Source organism: Petaurus breviceps, unplaced genomic scaffold (genome assembly GCF_028583685.1).
Source record: "Petaurus breviceps papuanus isolate PSGF00001 unplaced genomic scaffold, PetGlider_PUasm1.0 441, whole genome shotgun sequence".
Classification (NCBI taxonomy): domain Eukaryota; kingdom Metazoa; phylum Chordata; class Mammalia; order Diprotodontia; family Petauridae; genus Petaurus; species Petaurus breviceps.
Window position 1 is genome coordinate 201,150 of NW_027186335.1, and position 21,183 is coordinate 222,332.

At 42.9% G+C, this 21,183-nt stretch overlaps 1 protein-coding gene across 4 annotated transcripts in view; it reads right to left on the reverse strand.

The window, feature by feature from the left end:
- Positions 1-597: 597 nt before the first annotated feature.
- The window catches only part of ARHGAP39 (Rho GTPase activating protein 39), a 418,348-nt gene continuing 397,762 nt past the window's right edge, over positions 598-21,183 (reverse strand). For all 4 annotated transcript variants that reach the window (XM_069100947.1, XM_069100944.1, XM_069100945.1 and 1 more), the window contains 4 exons: positions 15,184-15,383; positions 9,065-9,156; positions 3,256-3,425; positions 598-1,287 (listed from right to left, as the gene is read on the reverse strand). In XM_069100947.1, the coding sequence (XP_068957048.1) occupies positions 1,093-1,287; positions 3,256-3,425; positions 9,065-9,156; positions 15,184-15,383 (657 nt within the window). In that variant the 3' untranslated portion in view covers positions 598-1,092. The remainder of the gene's footprint in view (positions 1,288-3,255; positions 3,426-9,064; positions 9,157-15,183; positions 15,384-21,183) is intronic.

Genomic DNA, 21,183 nt, shown 5'->3' on the forward strand with positions numbered 1-21,183 from the left:
GAAGCTGGGGCAGGGGCAGGAGAATGGGACAGGAAGCAAGGTCAGAAGAAAAGGGTGGAAGAAAAGTGAGAGGCAGGCAAAGTGGGTGGTAAAGGTGTGGGCCTGGGCCTGATTCTGGAGCCAGGTATGGATAGAGGAAGGTCAGATAACAAAGTGCTTTTAACAATGCTCTCCCAAGGAAATTTCTAACTTCTAAGGGCTGAGGGTCTGAGGTATGGGAATGGGAATAGGTGAGGACACACATGGGACCCTTCCTGTCAAGGAGACCCTTAGCAGCCAGTCCCCCATGTCCTGGCCAGATGGGACATAGGGGTGGGTGGTAACCAGCTGTGTAAATGCAACATGGACAAACGCAAAACCAAACCCCAGGGCTGGTGAGCTGTGCTCAGGTCCAACCCTTTTCTGTGCAGCCCAGCCTGGCCCAGGTCTGGGCTTTGGCTAGGGCCATTGTGGGCTAATAACCAGTCATGCTTATTTCAGGGGCCAATACATTCCCTCCCCTCCCTTTCCCTCCCTTCCCTTTCCCCTTCCCTCCCTCCCCCCTCCCCCCTCCCAGACTGCAGATATGCAGCTAGGGCTGGGCCCCCCACCCCACTGTTTTCTCCACACACCCAACTTGTCTCCCCACCCTGTGCTGTGTCCTCCCCACAGGGTGCCTGTCTGCCTGTTCCACTGCTGGTGGGCTCTATGCCCACTGGTGCCTCACTCCTCTTCCCATGCTAACAGGAATAGCCAGGTGGCCTACGGTCCATTTGGGATCGGCCACAGGACTGGGATCAGCTTGGCTTGGCTCAGCTCAGCGCCCCATCCCCTTCAGGTTCCCCTCTACTTTCAGTGTTATTTCTTCAGTTAGCAGTGGGCCAGATCCACCATGCCCAGAAGAAAGAGTGAAGGAGGGGGCAGGGGCTGGGCATCATTTGGCCCCAACTGAATTCCTGGAGAAATCTCCCTCGCCTGGGGTTAAGCAGACGGACCACTGTGGGGCAAGTGGGAGCCCTGGCCAGCAGGCAGTCCCCATACATATCTTGTGTCTCTGTGTAGGGTGGGGAGCTGCAGGTGGGTGGGCAGGCATGTGGGCCAACCCCCGGGGTGCTATAGTACTCCCTCCATGAAGCTGGTATCCAGGTGCTGGATGAGGACACGGAGGAAGGACATTTCCTTACGCGTGTTTTCAAAGATGATACGTGGGTCATCTGACTGGCAGCGCAGGCAGTTGGGCGCCATCACCATGGCCAGGTTGCTGACATCCATCTTGGTGACGGCCACATTGGCAGGCTGCACAAACACCTGTGTGGGCCAGTAGGATTGTTAAGAAAGCTGCAAAAATACTTGTACTGGATGTGTATTGTGAATAAGGCTGTAAATGTATGTATGGGGGATATTCAGTGAGATTGCCAGACTCTGAGTCACATGGAGGAAAGACATCCTCCTAGCTCTAGCACCTGCTAAATCTCTCCCCCATTCTAGGGTCAGGCCTTTCAGTCCCAGCCCATTGCCTTGGGGAGGCTGAGGTCATGGCATTTGTTGACAGGCTTAATAGAGGAGAGGGATTCCTGTCAAGAGAGAACTCCCTCCTAGTGGGTCCTGTGCCCATCTCCATTCCTGGAATCTCACTGGGAATGCTGACCCTTCTTTCCCAGTATTTCCTCTGCATTCTCTTTTCTTTTCTGTCACTCCTGCTATCTCCTGAGACTCAGGACCATGTAAGGAAAAGTGCTCAAGACTGAGATCCAAAGACCTGAGGTAGGAGGGAACATGGTATAGTGGAAAAAGAACTTGGTTTAGAATAAGAGGACCCGAGTTCCAATTCTGACTGTGCTGCTGACTAGCTGTATGACCATAAAAAGTCATTTGATCTATCCAACCATGTGTTATCTCTTCTCTAAAATGAGGGGATTGGACTAGGCCATTTTTAAGGCGCTCCCACCTCTACACCCGGTGAAAGAAGTTCCACTTCACTAAGTCACTGGCAAGATGATGCTAACAGTCTCCTGGCTGGGCTCACACAATCAAGTCCAGAAATGACAGGTAACTTTGCATTTAGTTGAACCCCTTTATTTTCTACATCAGAAAAGAGAGGCTCAGAGAAGGGACAGGGTTTGTTCAAAGTTCATGGCAGAGCCAAGCCAATGACCTCCTAAGTTGCACAGCAAGACTGTTTGGCTGTGTGTCACTGCTTTCTGGCTCCCCCCTCTCCTGATTACTTCTGCAGCCCTCTTCAAGTTTGGTTTGTCGTGACACTAACCACCTGGAGGACCTGTAGGCATCTACATTTTATGACTTATCTCTTTAGTGCCTCACAGTCACTCTGTGAGGAAGGTGCTGCAGCTGTAAGTATCCCTGTTTCCCGGATGCTGCTAAGAGATGTTGTGTGATTGGCCCATAGTCACACAGCTAGTAACAGGTCTCTCTTCTCTCTCATGGCTCCTACTTTGGGGCCCAAGCAGAAATCTACTCCTGCATTGACACTGGGAGCCATGAGCTCTATTTTCTGGCATTTCAAGTTGGAACCATCATCTCTAGCCCTTGATTCCTTACTGTCCTCCAAGTCTGGATCTCCTACTCCTCTACCCCACTATTCCACAGGAACCAAGAGAAAACAAATGCCTAGGACACAACAAATGAGGGGAAGTACTCTACTCGATAACAAAACTTTTTATAAAGCCACACATGGAACTTCATAGCAGATCTCATTGCTTTTTTTTTTCCTGAGGCAACCAGGGTTAAATGACTTGCCTAGGGAAATATAGCTAAATGTCTGAGGTCATATTTGAACTCAAGTCTTCCTGACTCTAGGGCTGGTGCTTTATCCACTGTGCTACCTAGCTGCCCCAATAGCTCTCATTTCCAGAGTGCCTTAATGTTTGTAAAAATGCTTATTTCTGCAAGGTTCAAGTGTTACTTCCTTCATTTTGGAGATGATAAAACTCAGACTGTGAGTCTTCTTTGTAAAAGTAGAATGGAAAGGGAGTGGCAATTAAAATGATTAGCTCAACTGCATGCTAGATGGTCCGATCTGAGATTCCAGTCTAGGTCTCTGATCCTAGCTCCAGGAATCTTTCCACTACATGACACTTCCCTTTTTTAAAGAGTACATACTGATTATGCCAGAAATCCCTACTTGTAACAACGGACCGGAGGGACTGCTCCCGTGATAAACTGGGGCTCATATTCTTAGGCAACAGTAACACAGAAGGGGTTCAATTCCCAATCCTTCCAGGGGACATGGAGATAGCCAGGTGCAGGGCCCATTACCTGGAGGAAGCGGATGAGGTAGCAGAGCACCATTCTGTTGATCCGGGGCAGGGAGTGGACGACAGCGATGGCAGCCTCGGGGTTTTCATAGTGCGTAATGCACTGCTCATAAAACTCATGGGGGATAAGGGGCTCCTCTAGCTCTCGATACCACAGTTTTAACAGTGATGCTGGGAGTGGAAGAAGAGAAAAGAGCAGAAGAGAGAGGGAGGAGAGGGAGAGAGTGAAAGAAAAAGAGAAAGAGAAAGAGAGAGAGAGTGAAACCCATTAGTACTTACATGGCAAAGTTGGTGGAGTTTTCAGCAGGGGGTGGTCAATGACTGCAATGACCTGGTCCCTTAGGATTTAGGGGTAGTAAACATTACACCTATCAAATTGGTTAACATGACAAAACAGGAAAATGATAAATGCTGCAGAAGATGTGGGAAAACTGTAACACTAATGCATTGTTGGTAGAGCAGTGAACTGATCCAACCATTCTGGAAATTCCATAATTTGGAATTATTCACAAAAGGATATAAAACTCTGCATATCCTTTGACCTAGCAAGATCACTTCTAGGTATATATCCCAGAGAGATAATTAAAAATGGGAAAAGGATGAACATTTTCAGAAATATTCATAGCAGCTCTTTTTGTGGTGGCAAAGAATTAGAAATTGAGGGGCTCCCCATCAATTGGTGAATGGCTGAATAAGTTGTGGTATGTGAATATAATGGAATACTATTGTTCCATAAGAAATGATGAACAATGGACTTCAGAAAAACCTGGAAAGACCTTCATGAACTGATGCTGAGTGAAGCGAGCAGAACCAGAACACTGTACATAGTAACAGCAACATTGTGTGATGACTAATTTGATAGACTTCTTCTCAGCAATGCAAGGATCTAAGACAACTCCAAAAGACTCATGATGGAAAATACTATCCATGTCCAGAAAAATGAACTATGGAGTCTAAATGCAGTTCAAAGCATACTATTTGCTTTCTTATTCTTGTTTTGTTCCTTCTTTCTGTGGTCCCTCCCATTAGTTCTAATTCTTCTTTACAATATGAGTCATGTGAAAATATGTTCAATATGAATGTATATGTAGAGCTGATATCAGACTGCATGCTCTCTTGGGGAGGGGAAAGGAGAGGAGGAAAAAATTTAAAACTTAAAAGTTAATGGAAGTAAAAATAAGTAAATTAATAAATTAAAAAAAAACTATTTAGGGGTAGTAAGTTGAGGCTGAGGCAGGTGGGAGAGGTAGGAGCTCAGAGATTCAGACTAGCTTGGCATCCCATTAAAGAACAGAGGTGGGATCAGGAAAGAACTAAGCAACTGTTCCAGGCTCAGCTAGGACTGAAAGGCTAAGTAAGAGAGAAAGGGAAAGAATAGCTAAATTCTAGGTCCTAGAGCCTAGGCCACCAAAGGGGCCTTTAGAGTGACCTAGACATAACAACAATAACCAACAGAAAACATTTTAAGATTTTCAAAGTGCTTTACATATTTTATTTCATTTGATATTTAGAACAACCCTTAGAGGGAAGTGCCGTCATCACCCCACTTTACAGATGAGGAACTGGGGCTGAGAGAGAGTTGAAATGAATTGGTTAGGCTCACATGGCCAGAAAGTGTCTGTTAAAGCCTAGCACTCTATCCCCTCCACCTTCCAGTTCTTCTCAGAAGGGATCTGCTTGCCTCCATCCCACTAGACTGAGAGCCTGGGGAAAAATGCCCTTTTCTAAACAAGGGACAGAGGTCACCACAGAAAATAACATGGCTCATTCTGCCCTGATTCATTGGGTAGGGAGAAACAGGCCTAGTTTTTGCTCCTCACTCCTTACCTCCAGATCACCTCTCTGTTGTCATCACTCAGCCTGCCTCCCCTACTCTGAGGTTCACTCCATTCGTGTATATTACCCAATCTAGATGCTTGCTCCATGCTCTGCTCAGCCTCTAGGACATTCTTCCCTTTGCAAATAGGTCACAGTCTCATTCTTTACTCCAGATGTTCTTAAACTTGAGGACTTCAGTACACACCCTGATCTCCTAGGTTACCATCCCTCTAAACTCTCACAGCCTAGACCTACATCTGACTTCAACCATTCAGAGAAATGGCCTTAGATTGGTCTCAGTCCTGGCTGAGTCCAGAACTGATGTTTATCTAGGAGTTCTTTTCTGATCCGTAGTTCTGTTCTTGGACGGGACGCCAAGCTAGTCTGCATCTCTGAGCTCCTAACTCTCCCACCTGCCTCAGCCTCAACTTACTACCCTCTAAATACCTTAGATCTCACCCTCACAACTGTGCCACCTCTATGATCCTGAAGTCTGAAAGGCCCTATTTGTCATACACTATCCTTCCATTTTTCCTGTGGTTTGCTTCTTCTAAACTTCTTCATACTTAAAGTGGTCATCAGTCTTTTATCCCTCTCTATTCTCCCAATCTATTACTCTTACCTTGACTTCACTTTCCTCTTTTAATTTTACAGCTGATCAATTCAACCACACATAGTCTTCTGCCCTTAAATCCTTTGTCCCTTATCTATTGCCAACCATACCCTTCACATCAAAACTAACCCCTTCACGAAGCTTCTCCACTCCTACTCCCATACTGCTAAACTCTACTGGAGGAACTGATAGAACTGTGCCAAATGTATCTCCTAGAAATTCATGTTATCTAATTTCAATTGGGCCCTCACTGCTGCATGGAAATCCTTTTACTTCTCCCTGGTTGACTATCAAACTATTCATAGTGGCTATTCCAAACCTTCTCTGTTCTCTTCAAGACTTCTACAACCTCTTAGTAGAGAACCTCTTTTGTTATTGAGAGAATAGAGGCCATCATGGGCTCTCTCATCTCCCCTACTCAATATAGCCAAACCTCTTTACAACTTCACTGGTCTCTCCCTTCTTTGCTCCAATATCTGAAGAAAAGTAGGTCCAAGTCCTCTACTTCTCTTGGTTCTATGTCCTCTAAGAGTTTGCCCATTTGATATTTCTGCATCTTCTTGCAAGTAAGTGCCTAAGAAACACTTAATGAATTAAACATATTAGGTCCTTCCTCACTTGCCTCCAAACACGCCTAACATTCCTACACCTTTAAAAACCTTCACTTGAGGGGCGGCTAGGTGGTGCAGTGAGTAAAGCACAGGCCCCAGAGTCAGGAGGACCGAGTTCGGTTCTGGCCTCAGACACTTAACACCCACACAAAAAAAACTAGCCGTGTAACCTTGGGCAAGTTACTTAACCCCAAAATGCCCTCCAAAAAGCAAAAAAAAAACCCTAAAACCCCCCAAAAAACCCATCTTCACTTGACCCTGCCATCCTCCACAAAGCTATCAATCTACAGTCCTTCTCTTTTTCATAGCCAAAACCCTAGATATAATTGTCAACATTTGCAGCCTCCACCCTATTCCTTCAATGTCCTTTTTACTTATCAATCCTTTTGAAATTCAACTTCCAACACTATTACTCATTAAATTACTCACTTAAACTTGAAATTAAAAGGTGTTTTCTGTTATCAACACCTGTGCCCCACCTTCAACTTTTGATACTGCTGATCACATTTTCTTAGCATACACTTTCTCCTTCCCTGGTTTTTGTGAAAAAGCTCCTTTCTTCTTCTGCCTAAAAGATGTTTCTCAGTGTCCCTTGCAAGATCAACCACCTTTTGCCCCACAAGTATGGGTATCTTCTAAAATTCTTTAGGACCCCCTTTTTGTCTCTCTTTATCCCACTGGCAATATTATCATCTTGCTTGGGTTCAATTACTGTCTTTACACGAACGACTCCTGAATCTCTCTCTCTCTCTCTCTCTCTCTCTATATATATATATATATATATATATATATATATATATATATATATAAGCGTTGTCTCTTTACAGCCCTTCAATGCTATATCACACACTGCTTTCCAAACATCTCCATCTGAACATTAGCATCTTAAATTCAACATATCTAAAATGGAACTCATCTTTCCTCCTAAATTACCCTGCCTATTTCTGTTGAGGGCACTACCAGATTCCCAGTCATTTTGATTCACAAATTCAAAATCATCTTTAACTCTTAAAAAAAAAATCTTTGTTGGTCTTTTTTGGTTTTATATCATCTATACCTCCCTTTTCTCCACCCCAGAGCCATTTCTTATAACAAAGAATAAAAAAGATGGGAAAAACAGTTCAGTAAATTTCTTGTTGCTCAATTATGCCCAACTCTTTGTGACTCTGTGAACTATGCTGTCCATGGAACTTTCTTGGCAAAGATGTTAGAGCAGTTTGCCATCTTCTCTAGTAGGTTAAGGCAAAAAGAGATTAAGTGACTTGCCCAGGGTCACACAGCTAATAAGTGTCTGAGGCTGGATTTGAACTCAGGTCTACCTGATTTCAGACCCAGTGCTCTATTCAGTAAGCTAAGCCACCTAAGCAAAGCTATCTCCAGTTCAATAAAACCAACCAACAAATCAAAAAGGTCTGACACATTCATTGCCCCACAATCATATTGCCTCACCTATACAAAGAAGCGTAGAAGTGCCTTTCCATGTGATACTTTATTCTATCCTCACCTTCAGCCTCCATCTAATCATTTACCAAGCCTTACTGATCCTACCTCCAACATCTCTCTTATTCTTTCTTTTCTTGCTACTAATAGAACCATAACCCTAATTCAGATTCTTACTGTCTCTTGACTGGACTAGAATTAGTCTCCCTGTGCCCATTTTCTTCTTTCTCAGGGAATTGAGAGGATTAGCACAGCAAGTGGTTAACTGTGGGAACTGAGTGAACCATACTGACTTGTGACTCAATTCTGGAGCTAGCTCAGTTCCATTTGTATTCAATCATGTGTCTAAACCAAATTCTGTCTTGTGAAAAAACTTTATTTGATCATAGGAATTGTAAGAAAACCTTATTACATTGTTTGAATCTAGCCCCACAGGGTTAGAAGCTGGACTACCTCTACCTGCTGCTTAGAGATCCTTAACTAAGGACCTAGGTTATACTGACCAGATCCAAAAACTGACGCAAGGAGTTTTTCCACAATTGTATATCTCAAGCAACCCATATGCCTTATCTGAAAACTGGTCCTGTACTAATCAATCAGTTTCCATGTTCCTTTAATTATTTACAGACATCTGGGGGTAGTGGGACACCTCTTTTTCTGAATTCATGGAATTGCACCTGTTTGCTCTCCTCCACCCAATTTGGAAAGTCCCTAATCTTTTACCCTACTAGAAATCAGATTATCTAATGCTGTATTATTTCCTTCTAATTAATTGGCCTTATTTAGTTTTTTTTTCTTTTTTGGAGGTGGGAAGGCAAGGCAATTGGGGTTAAGTGACTTGCTTAAGGTTACACGGCTAGTACATGTTAAGTGTCTGAGGCCAGATTTGAACTCAGGTCCTCCTGACTCCAGGGCCGGTATTCTATTTGCTGCGCCACCCAGCCACCCCATTTAGTTGTTTTTAATGTATTAATGCCTGTTCCCCCTGTATCCAGGGCCCAGGTCTAAGCTGAGGAGGTCTGGTTCCAGTTCTGAAGCAGGAGGGATAGAAAAGTTCATCTTGTAGCTTGGTGAGCCAGGCTGGCCAAGATGGGTGTTACAGCATGTGATCATCCTCCCTTCAGGGGTGACTGAGTGATGGACACCTACTCTAGGTCACATAATCCTACAAGAAATGAGGACGAAAGAGCTGGAAGGTTTGGTTCTCCTCTATAGTCTTCCTCAGCATTGGCCCTAGTAACATGAAGAGAGAGTGTGCGTGTGCATGTGGGTGTAAAATCTCAGTATTCCTCTGCCTTCCTATGATCAGTGTGTGCCCCATCTCTTACCAGGGACATGGGGGTCCTCCAGCCCTGTGGGGATCTTCCACTGATCCACCTGCAGCTTCAGAGCATTCACCTCATCAATGTCCCCAGGGACCCTGTGAGAGAGAGGGAGAGAGAACCTCAGATGAATTTCCCTAAGGACATTTCCTATCACCAATGAGCTGTCCTGGAAGGGGAAGGAATAAGCATTTCTATAGCACCTACTATGTTCCAGGTACCCTACTAAGTGCTTTCTACAACAACTACAGGTGATAGGTGCTGTTATTACCCCCATTTTACAGCAGATGAAACTGAGGTTAGGTCACTTGCCCAGGATCACACAGCTAGTGTATTACTGAGACTGGATTTGAACTCAGGTCTTCCAGACTCCAAGCCCAGCGCTCTAACTACTGTGCAATCTAGCACCCAGTCTGCCTCTATTTCCATGCAGTCTTTAAGCCTTTGATATTTCTTGTGGTTGGGACTGTCAAAGTGAGAATTGAGGGCAATGGGATATAGTTTACTGTTAATTCCAAAGGACCCATTTCCTCTCACTGCCCTCACCCAAGTTTTGGATGTTTCTGATCTATGTCCTGGGACTTGCCTCCATCCTTTGTCACAGGACATACACAGATGGGTGCATGACATACATGACATACAGTTCCTTCCCCTATTTCTTCATCTCTCAAATGACCAGGCTGGACTGGAAGGCCTCTGGGGGCCCTATCAGCTCCAGACCTAGATCATGTGACTCTGCAGCTCTCATGTCTATGGCAATTTATAACTAGCAGAGCACATTTTCCCCTATAAGTCTGAGAAAAAGCAGAAAGAGGAGGGTAGATATGGGAGGGAGCAGAAGTTCAGCAGGGCTGACTTTCCTAAGGTCATGCAGCTATAATACAGTAGAACTGTGACTTCAGCCTGGGTCCCCTGACTCCAAGTCCAGGGCTCATTCCTCTACAGGGTCTAGGGCTAGAAATGCTTCTGAGAAATCATAGAAGCATAGGATTTAGAGATAGAAGGAACTGAAGAAATCATCATCATCAAACATTTATTAAGTGTTTACTATATGCCAGGCACTATGCTAAATGCTCAGGATAGAATGGAAGGCAAAACACAGTCACTGTCCTCAAGGAACTCACAGTCTAATGGGGAAGACAATGTGTGAACAACCATGAACACAGCAGGCAGGGAGCCAGAGAAAAGGCACAGGATGAGGGAACGAGGAGTGTCTAGTGTAAGGGACAGTAAGGCCAGTGCAGCTAGCCGGGATTACACAGCTAGTATGTGACTGAGGCTGGAATTGAACTCAAATCTTTGTGACCTAGAGAGGACAAGCAGGGGACAAAAGAAATCACTAGGGCCCAGAGATATGAAGTGATTTGGTTATGTTTCCAAGGCTGGACCTCTACTTCAGGCTGACTCTCAGAGCAGTGTTCTTATTTTTTTATTTTAATAAATTTATTTAATTTTTAGTTTTCAACATTCATTTCTACAAGATTTTCAGTTACAATTTTTTTCCCTGTCTTTCCCCTATCCCACCCCAAAATAGCAAGCCTACTGAATACCCCTTCTCCCAATCTCTCTTATATCCTCCTCCATAACCCCCCTAACTTCCTAGTAGGGCAAGATGGATTTCTATACCCCAGTGCCTGAATATCTTATTTCCCAGTTGCATGTAGAAAACAATTTTTAAAAAACATTCGTTTTTAAAACTTTGAGTTCCAGATTTTTTCCTTTCTTCCCTCCTCACCTGCCCCCACAGGGAAGATATGTAATTAAATATAGGTTGTACATGTGTAGTTACTCAAATCATTTCCATAGTAGTTATATTGTGAAAGACTAACTATATTTCCCTCCATCCTATTCCCCCCCCACTTATTTTATTTTCTCCTTTGACCCTATCCCTTTTCAAAAATATTTGCTTCTAACTACCCTTTCTCCTAATCTACCCTCCCTTCTGTTATCCCCCCTTTTATTCACTACCCCTCTATTTTCCTGTAGGGCAAGATACCCAACTGAGTGTACATGTTATTCCCTTCCTAAGCCAAATTCAATGAGAATCAGGTTGTCCCATTCCCTTTCACCTTCCTGCTCTTCCCCTCCATTGAAACAGTTTTCTCTTGCCTCTTTTATATGAGATAATTTACCCTAATCTATCTCTCCCTTTCTCCTTCTTCCAATGAATTCCTCTTTCACCTCTTAATTTTATTTTTTAGATATCATCCCTTCATATTCAACTCATCCTGTGCCCTCTATGTATACATGAACATACATATGCCCACACTCACATATATATTTATATACTCATGTACCCTCCTATACATATATTCCCTTCAACTCTCCTCATACTGAGAAAAGTCTTAATGAGTTACAGTTATCGTTTTTCCATGTAGGAATGTAAATAGTTCAGCTTTAATAAGTTCCTTATTCTTGTTTACACCTTCTCATGCTTCTCTTGCTTCTTGTATTTGAAAGACAAATTTTCTGTTCAGCTCTGGTTTTTTCATCAAGAATGCTTGAAAATCCTCTATTTCATTGAATGACCATATTTTCCTCTGTAGCATTATACTCAGTTTTGTTGGGTAGGTGATTCTTGGTTTTAGTCCTAGCTCCTTTGACCTCCAGAATATCATATTCTAAGCCCTTTGATCCCTTAATGTAGAAGCTGCTAGGTCTTATGTTATCCTGATTGTGTTTCCACAATACTCAAATTGTTTCATCCTGACTGCTGGCAGTATTTTCTCCTTGACCTGGTGTAGCAGCAAGCACCCTAAGCGTCCTCAGGGTGGCTGCCCATACAGGTTCTTGGATCTGCTTTGATAAAGGAAAGCAACTCAAAATGGGTTAACAAGCTTACTTTAATCAGTCAGACATATATCGTTTACCTTGTTCAGGGGAAAAAGGTCAGCACCCGAACTTCAAAGTATACAGGCAGAATTATCAAGACAGAGAAACCGATCAAGTAGACAGCTTTCAAACTGTCCAACCATTACATCCATACCCAATCAACATCTGGGTTTTTCAAAGCCGGGGGACTCTCAACAACGGCTTCCCAGAATTCAGATCAAATCACAGAACACTTCTCAAAGTGAGTCCCAAAACAAAGCTACACATCAGGGCTTATATAGCCTTCTCCTGGCTCAGAGAATGTAACAACCTTTTGGACCCACTGGCCAATTAAAAAGTATCTACTGAAAAACAAGCCTCCCACCCTAGGCTTCAGGTGCACTTTAGCCTAGGGGCAGGGAAGATCTTCCAAATTTGCATTCCCATTACACCTGGGAACTCTGGAATTTGGCTATAATATTCCTAGGAGTTTTCTTTTTGGGATCTTTTTCAAGAGGCAATTGGTGAATTCTTTCAATTTCTATTTTGCCCTCTGGTTCTAGAATATCAGGGCAATTTTGCTTGATAATTTCTTGAAAGATGGTGTCTGGGCTCTTTTTTTTTTTTATCATGGCTTTTAAGTAGTTCAATAATTTTTAAATTATCTCTCCTGGATCTATTTTCCAGGTCAGTGGTTTTTCCAATGAGACAGTTCACACTGCCTTCTATTTTTTCATATGTTTGGATCTGTTTGATTTCTTATAAAGTCATTAGCTTCCAATAGCTCCAATCTAATTTTGAAGGAGTTATTCTCTTCAGTGAGTTTTTGAAAACGCCTTTTCCATCTGGGCAATTCAGCTTTTTTAAGGCATTCTTCTCCTCATTGGCTTTTTGGTTCTCTGTTGCCATTTGAGTTCGTCTATTTTTTAAGGTGTTATTTTCTTCTGTATTTTTTTGGGTTTCCTTTAGCAGGCTGTTGACTCGCATTTCTTGATTTTCTTGCATCATTTTCATTCCTCTTCCCAATTTTTCCTCCACTTCTCTTACTTGGTTTTCAAAATCCTTCTTGAGCTCCTCTATAGCCTGTAATCAGTTCATATTTTTCTTAGAAGCTTTTGATGCAGGAGTTCTGACTTCATTGTCTTCCTCCTGTTCCATGCTTTGATCCTTTTTGTCCCTCAAAAATCAATCTATTGTCTGATTACATTTCCTATTTGCTCATATTGCCAGCCAATTACTTGACTTTTGAGCTCTTTGTACTTGACTTCTGAGCTCTTTGCTTCCAGAAGGGAGAGAGCTTTGTCCCAAATCACTGGGGTTTTCACAGCTGCTGGAGCTATTAGGAGGGTGCTCTCTCTACAAGCCCCCACAAGCTCTGGTTCACTGGCCACACACCCCAGGACCACCACCCAAGACCATGATCCAGATCCAAGCAGGTTAAAGCAAGAGTGATTACCTTCTGAATGGTAGCTTGGTCCCTCTAAGATCTGCAGGCCAGGAGCTCCCAAGGCAGCCATGTGGCATAGCCCCATGACTCTGCTACTTCTCGCCCTGGGTGCAGGGGCCGGACCACATTCTTCTGTACACTCCTGTTCCAACAGAGCTCCACACTAAACTTTTACTTTGTCTTTGGTTTTTATGGGTTGAGAATTCTGGAAACTGCCACAGCTGCTGGTGATTCACATTCCTGGAGTGTGCTTGGATTGCTACTGGTCGGGGCTGCCCTGGGGCCAGAACTTCGAGGTTCATGTGGGACTGTGCTCAGCTCCCAGAGCGCTGTGATAGACTCTTCCCATCAGCTTGCCGGGCTTCCTTCAGCAGGAGATTTGTTTCTCTCTGTCACTTTGTGGGTTCTGTAGCTCTAAAGTTTGTTTAGAGTCATTTTTTTACATGTATTAGAAGTGATTGGAGCGGGAGCTCATGCCAAATTTGTGCTTCTATTCTACTATCTTCTCACAGCAGTGTTCTTTATCCTCTACCACTTCTAACACCCCATCTAGACTCTAATCTGATATTTGAGTGAGTGGGGAATAAAGGGTAAGGTAGAGGCTTAACAGCTGGTAATGAAGTAGATTAGACAAGAAGGGGGTCAGTGAAGGACAGATAAGCTAGTAGTTGATGATGCAGGCCCCATGCAAGGCTCCTCAGAAGGGGTGCCTAGACTGGAATTAATCTGGATTCCAGGATGCAAAGGTAAGACCTGCAGCAGTGCCCCATTTCTGGAGGGCCAGGGGGACTACTCAGTTTTCTGGGGGCCTTCCAGAGCCAGACCCAGCATGAGAACTCTAGAACTATCTAGGCACCTTTCCTCACTGAACTTGTGAGGCCTCAGTTAAGGATACAGGATCATAGACATAGAATGGGAAGGACCCCCAGATGACTGGCTCTGCTTCTAGTCTGGCCACCATAGTTACTGTCCAGAAGATAGTCTTGTTGGAGTAGGGACTAGCTACCACTAAAACCAGCTGCTAACCAATTGCCACCAAGGGGGCAGCAAGCTTTCCTGGATCCTGGGAGAGAGATAATTGTATATAATTGACAACCAATTGTCAATGTCTGGAAGGTTAAGTCCCAAAGTCCCAGGAATATCAGTGTCCACTGTTTTTGTTTCTGCAAGCCATTATCCAAGGGAGCAGCAATTATGGAGATATGACCTAGCAACTTCCTCTGAAGGAAGTCTCTACAACTCCTTAGCAGTCACGGTGATTAAAGAAAAGAAAGGTTTTACCACCAAAATCCTTAGCACTGTCACATGGCTTAACATCAGAAACAGATATAGTTTGATCAATGGAAATGTCATTCAAGAAGATATATTATCTTGCATTGGCAATGCAGCCTAAGGATCATGGAGCCTTTCTAGCTGGCTTGTAGTTATCTCCAACTATTAGAATGTGAGCTCCATGAGAGCAGGGACTGTTTTACTTTTCTCTTTGTATTCTCAGAGATTAGCACAATGATATGCATATAGTAAGCACTTACTTTATGCTTTTTTCATTCACTTATTCATTTAGAGGTCATCTAGTCCATTCCTCCCACTTTACAAATGAAGAAACCAAGGCCCAAGAAAAGTTAAGTGATTGGCCCAAGGCAACCTAGGTAGGAGCTTGAACCTTTGTTTACTCAGTCCCTTCACCTTTCACTTACTGACCACAGTGGCAGAGCTGAAATTTGGACCCAGGTCCTCTGAGTGTAAATCCAGCACTTTTTCAAATGAATTTAAACTGGCTCCCAATCCTATGATTCTATGGAAATCAGGACATTCACCACAGGATTGGGTCTGTGGCCCTGCCTCCCTAATCCCTGTCCCAGGGTACCTGAATATGCCCTCCGTCTGGTCCCCGTTGAGTGCCAGCACCTCCTCGGAGAGTCGTGTCTGTACCCAGGGCAGCTGCCGGTCAGGGTAGCGCTCCTTCTGCATGGCCAGAATATCTTGAAGTGCACTGCCAAACATGGATGGACTGAAAACAGCATTTTTTGCATGTCGTATTTCCTCCATGTTAGGCTTCTTCAGGCCCTAGAAAAGTGTTATGTATTGAGAGACATAGTGAATAGGATTTCATAGCAACTTATTCCAAAGGAACTTGGGGAAAGCAATATGGGGGTCTGGAAGGGAGATACAACAAAGGGAATGGGAAACCATTATGATGATGGTGCCCAAGGAACTGTGGAGAACACACAGGGTCCAAGGACCCATAAGGGGGTGTGTGAAGTCTTCCCATATCACAGGGCTAGAGAAAAACAAAGCCTGGTGTGTACCTGTGTGTGTGTGTTTCTGTGTGTACTGGAACAGGTAGAATTCAAGCTCACAGGAGGCAACCCCCCTCCCCAACTTTTGGTATTAAATATAAACATATAACCTCAGAGTCACAGAAGGGACCTCAGAGATGATATAGTCCAATTCCTATTTTAACAAGAATCATCTCTATAATACAACCAAGTAGTCATCTAACCTTCACTTGAAGATCTCTACTGCAGGTGAAACCATTGATTCCAGCATCATCCCATGCCACTTCTGGGTGGCTCTAACTGTTACCCAATGCTAATAACTTGGTCCTTTAGGCAGTGGAACAAGCCCAATCCCTCTTCTACATGACAGCCCTTCTAACATCCAAAGACTATTACTGTGTGTGTTACTCCCCCTTTTCAAGCTTAACATCCCAAATCCTAAATTCACGATAGTTCTGAGGAACCACACCATCTTTGTCACACTATGGTGTCCGTAAATGAACAGAATAGTTAGGTTGTGTTTTAATCAGAGAGGACTATTGCTCTCCATGTTTTGGATACTATGCCTCTCCTAATGTAGTCTGAGGTTGTATGAGTTTTTCTGGCTGTTATGTGACACTATTGCCTCAACAAGGTTGAGTTTTCCCTCTAGTCTATTAAAAGTCTTAATACCTGTTTTTTTCCCCAAATGATTTAAGGAGGGAGATTATCACTGGATAGATGTATTTGAGAATCATCTGTCTGTATAATATTTGAACAATCAGGAGTTGACGAGATCACCAAGGAATATGATACACAGAAGAGAGACAAGAGGGGAAAAGGACAGAGGGTAGAGCCTTGTGGAATGCCCTTGCTGAACAGCCAGGGGATTGCTGATGATCCAGCCATGGACCCTGAGAAGTAATTTGTTAGACAGGCAGAAGAAGAACCAGGAAAGAGAGTAATGTCACAGAATCCAAGAAGAACAGACTATCGAGCAGGAAGATGTCAAAAGGTGAATGAATACAGGTTAATGAGGATGAGGACCGAGAAGAAGCCATCAGATCTAGCTGTTAAAAGACTGCTGATAATATTTAAGATGACAATTTCAATAGGATGGTACTGTTGGAAGCCAGAATGCAAAAGGGTTAAGTGCATGGATAGTGATTTTAGAGCTATCAAGTACTGACAGTTCTTTCTTAAGTGCTTAATTATGCACATATAGATGTATGCATAACTATACACTACACACAAATATATACACAGGTGTACCCACGCATGCTATATGTTTCTATATACATTATATGTATATATATATTTATGTATATGTACACACATATATGTCTGTAACTTGAGTAGGGATAGCAGGGTCAGGTAAAGGTTTTCTTGGGCTTTAAGATACCTGGGTATGTTTGAAGGAAACAGAAGCGCCAGAGAAAAAATAAAGATGAGGTAGAAAATGATGAATGGAATGAGGAAGATCTGAGCAGGCATGGGATCAGAAGTACAAGGAGATGAGTAGGCTTTGACAAAATGTGTCATCTCTTCCTCACAAACTAGAGCAAAGAATGGGAGAATGGAGCATATAGAGAGGTTCTGAGAAGAGTAAGAGAGAAGAAATAGAGCATGATAGATGTTTTTTAATTTCTCAATAAAGTAGTATGTGAAGTCATCTACTGGTGGGCAAAGCAGAATCCTGGGAGCCTGAGAAAAAAGGAAAAGGTCTGGAAGAGACCATGTGAAAGAATCAACCAAGAGGGAATAAAAGGTTGCCTGTGTAGCAAGGAAGGTCCTGATGAGATCACATAACATGAATTTGTAGTAGATCCTATCAGCATAGTTTTGTGAGTTCTTCTGGTGGCAGCCAGCAGCATGGAGGTAAGGAGAGTAGGAAGAGAGAAGGCTGATTGTGAGGGGGATCTAGAGTTAAGGCTGAGTAGGTTAAAGTGGTAGGAAAGAGAGTAAGGGATTCAAGGGCAGAGGACAGTGCCTCAAGTCTCTCCTCAATCTATCTAGCTGCCAAAGTAATTTTCCTAAAGCTTAGGTTTGACTATGTAATCCCCTCCTTTCTCCTGCCAATAAACTTTAGTGATGTCCTATTACCTCTAGGATCAAACACAAACTCCTTTGTTTGTCATTTAAAAGTCTTGCTCATCTAGTCCCTTCCTAACTTCCAGTCTGCTTACACCTTTCCCCCCTTCTCCCTGTGCTCTAGAATTCAGCCTTGCTGATCTTGTTGTTCTGAACACATGGTTTTCTATCACCTATGGTCTCTACATTGGTTGTCCCCCATGCCCGAAATGTTCAACCACCACCTCATTTCTGCAGCTCTGAATCCCTGGTTTTCTTTGAAGCTTATTTCAAGAGAAACTTCTGCAGGAAGCCTTTCCCTCTCAGGCTTTTCTCCATCTTCTCTGGACGCACTGTTTATGTGCTCCTGTGGAAAGGGTGTGAGTATGGGCCTACAAATGGACTGGCCCTAGAGGTTGATGAGTCTGCCTAGAGAAATGAGGGCAGCTTCATTAGGATTAGTCAACAGGGGATGATTGTTTTTTTTTTTCCTGTTCATATTTCATGAAAATGAAGAGCTAAGGCAAGGAAGAGCTGAGATTTGCACACTTGGTATATCATGATCTCTCATCCCCTTCTATCGATTCATGTAGAGACATTACATCAGAAAGAATCAAGAAAGCACTGCAAAACACTAGGAAGTCTTGGGAAAGCAATGTAAGATCTTAGGTATATAAATGGTCTCTTCATTGCTGCTGTTTATCAATGGCAAGGAATTCGAAGGTAAAGGCAGATTTGGGAAATGACAAGATGGTTAAGAAGAAGGTTATCTGAGAATAAAATTTGGATTTTTGGCCCATGGTTTAAAATATAGGAAATACAGTCTCATAGGCAGAATACGGAATATATCTAAAAAGACCTACTAAGAATGTACTTGCCTTGAGTTGTGTAAATCTCTCTCTCTCTATATACATACATACACATGTATGTATATACGTATATATAGGCTTTAAACTGAAAAGGAAGGGAGAAAAAACAAAATTGCCTATTAATTCTAGAATTTGGCCAGGAAACAAAGTCAAGATCACTGGATGCTACATACCATAGAGGGTAGCTACAAAGTAGGAACAATAACATTGGAGCTATCAGGAGAAAAAAAATCTAGGAAAGGAGAAAGTAATAAAACCCTATAGCCTAAGATGTTTATACACAAATAGACAAAGTATGGGTAATAAGTAAGCTATATTGGAGAAAAGTAGAGGATCAAAGAAGGGATAGGACTAGGTATAAGGAGGACAGTTGGATCATCATCAACACTTATTTTCCTCCTGTTTTCTCTGCCAAGGTAAATGATCTTTGGACTGGAAAGGACAAAATAAAAATTGTTGCTTAGGAGATGATACTCAAAATAAGAAGGGAGATGGTAAGAGATGATTTAGCTGATTTATTATTATTTAGATGAGTTCAAATTACCTGCTCCACATGAACTATATTCAAAAGGACTAAACAAAATGGCTGACTGTTGAGTGAGCCACTGTTAGTATTCTTTGAAAAATCATAAAATCAGAATGTATCGCAATATTGGAAAAAGACAAAAGTCTTGATTTTCCAAAAAGGGAAGAGAGTGGGGTTCGCAAACTAGACCAGTGATCGTGACTTAGCTTCCTGGATAAATCTTAGGATGTATTATTACAAACCAGACCACATCTGAAGTGCCATATTCAGTTCTAGGTGCCACATTTTAGAAAGCACATTGGTAAACTGGGGGAAACTATCTACAGAAGGACAACCTGCAATATGAGGATTAGTGGAAGAACTAGGGATGTCTCACTTGGAGAAGAGATAGTATATTTGTCCTGCCTAACCTCAGGGTACAGAACTGGAAGTAGTGGTGGAAACTGCCAAGATACACACATACACACATTTAGGCTTGATGTAAAGAAAACCTTCCTAACTATCAGTGGTATTTAAACGTGGTATGGACTAGCTCTACAGGTAGGAGGGCTATACCTCCCTAGGGGTCTCAACCAAAGGCTAGATGACCATTTGTCAGGAATACTGAGAAGATATTCTTGTTTAGGTATGAGTTGGACTGGATGGCTTCTGATATCCTTTTGAGATTCTGTGATGCTGTGTCATTGTTCTCACTGGTCCTGGGTGAGCCTGCTATGGAGTATGTGCATGCAGGGAGGAGGAGGCTTTCCCTGGAGGTGTGTTCAAGACCCTCCCACACTTTCCTCCTTCCCAGGTATTCACTACAGGAGGCACCCAAATGGTGGCAGGGACTATTAATTATGCCAGAATGGGAAGAGTAGGAAGAGGATAAACTTGCTAAATGGCAAATTATGGTATATGTGTAGACAGTTCTCACTTTTCAGAAATGGACATTTCCACAGACCTCTATGTAAAGTAATTTTTATACAATATGAATTTGTCTGTGGATATGGGGAAGAGATGGATGGAGGGAGGCAGGAAGGTAGGAAGATGGTTATGGAGGGAGAGGGCCGGCACATAGTTCAAGAACATATGGAGCTTGGGGACAGAGAAGTGAGAGCAGGAGGGGGAACACATGGGGGTTTGCGCTAGCCATGTGGGGGCCTGGCCAGAACTCAGAGGAAAAACATGAAGGGGCATACATGTGAGGGCTGGACACAGATATAGACAAGAAAGGATGGGCAACCTGCATGGACCAGAGCCAGACACTAGGTACCTGATTGCAGATGGACAGAAGATGGACATGCAGGGATCAGACACATAGGCAGGTGGGAGGAGCAGGGCAAAGATCTCTTCTCTCAGTACAGGAGGTCTCAAGTTAAAGCTCCAGATCTAGTGGCAGTGGTGGTCTCTTTGAGTAAGTTTTGCTTTCACTCGGAGGATTTTTTTTTTTGTGGGAGGGTAGGAGGCCACAGGACAGGAGCAGAGAGAGAATGAGCAAGAGAGCACACAGTACTGTACAGTAAAGTTAACTAAGAAATTTTTTTGGAATGAATTTTTTTCAGCATTCTTAGTCAAGTTTACCTAATAAGAACTTATATAAAGTGAGAATTTCTGTACAGAGTTTCATGGATCCACTGATCATGAAAATGTGTGGCTGCGTTTTAACATAGCCAAGAACTGAAAGAGAAATGGATGTACACCAATTGGGGAATGTCTAAACAAGTTCTGCACTGGGATATAATGGGCCATGACTGTACCATAAGAAACAATAAATATGAAAGATTCAGAGAAATATGGCGAGACATGTAAAATGAAACAGAGTTAATTAAGCAAAGCCAGGAAAATAATATACACAATGACAGTAATACAAATGGAAAAGAACAATACAAAGAAATTAAATATAGTATAGTTATAATGATCAGTCTTGACTACAGAAGTAGAAGAGCTGCGAAAATGTATCTCTGTTCTTGCATCCAAGAGGTGGGATAATATGGATGTGGAATGGTCAGATTCAGTGAATTGGCTTTTTTTGCTGAATTGTTCCCTCCCCCCCCCCTTTTTTGAAATCTTTGTTAGGGAATTTTTTCTAGGCTGGGGGGGAAGGAGGTTAGAATATTTTTGTAAAGGATAATGTAAATCAGATTCCTAATTAGTTATTGGAT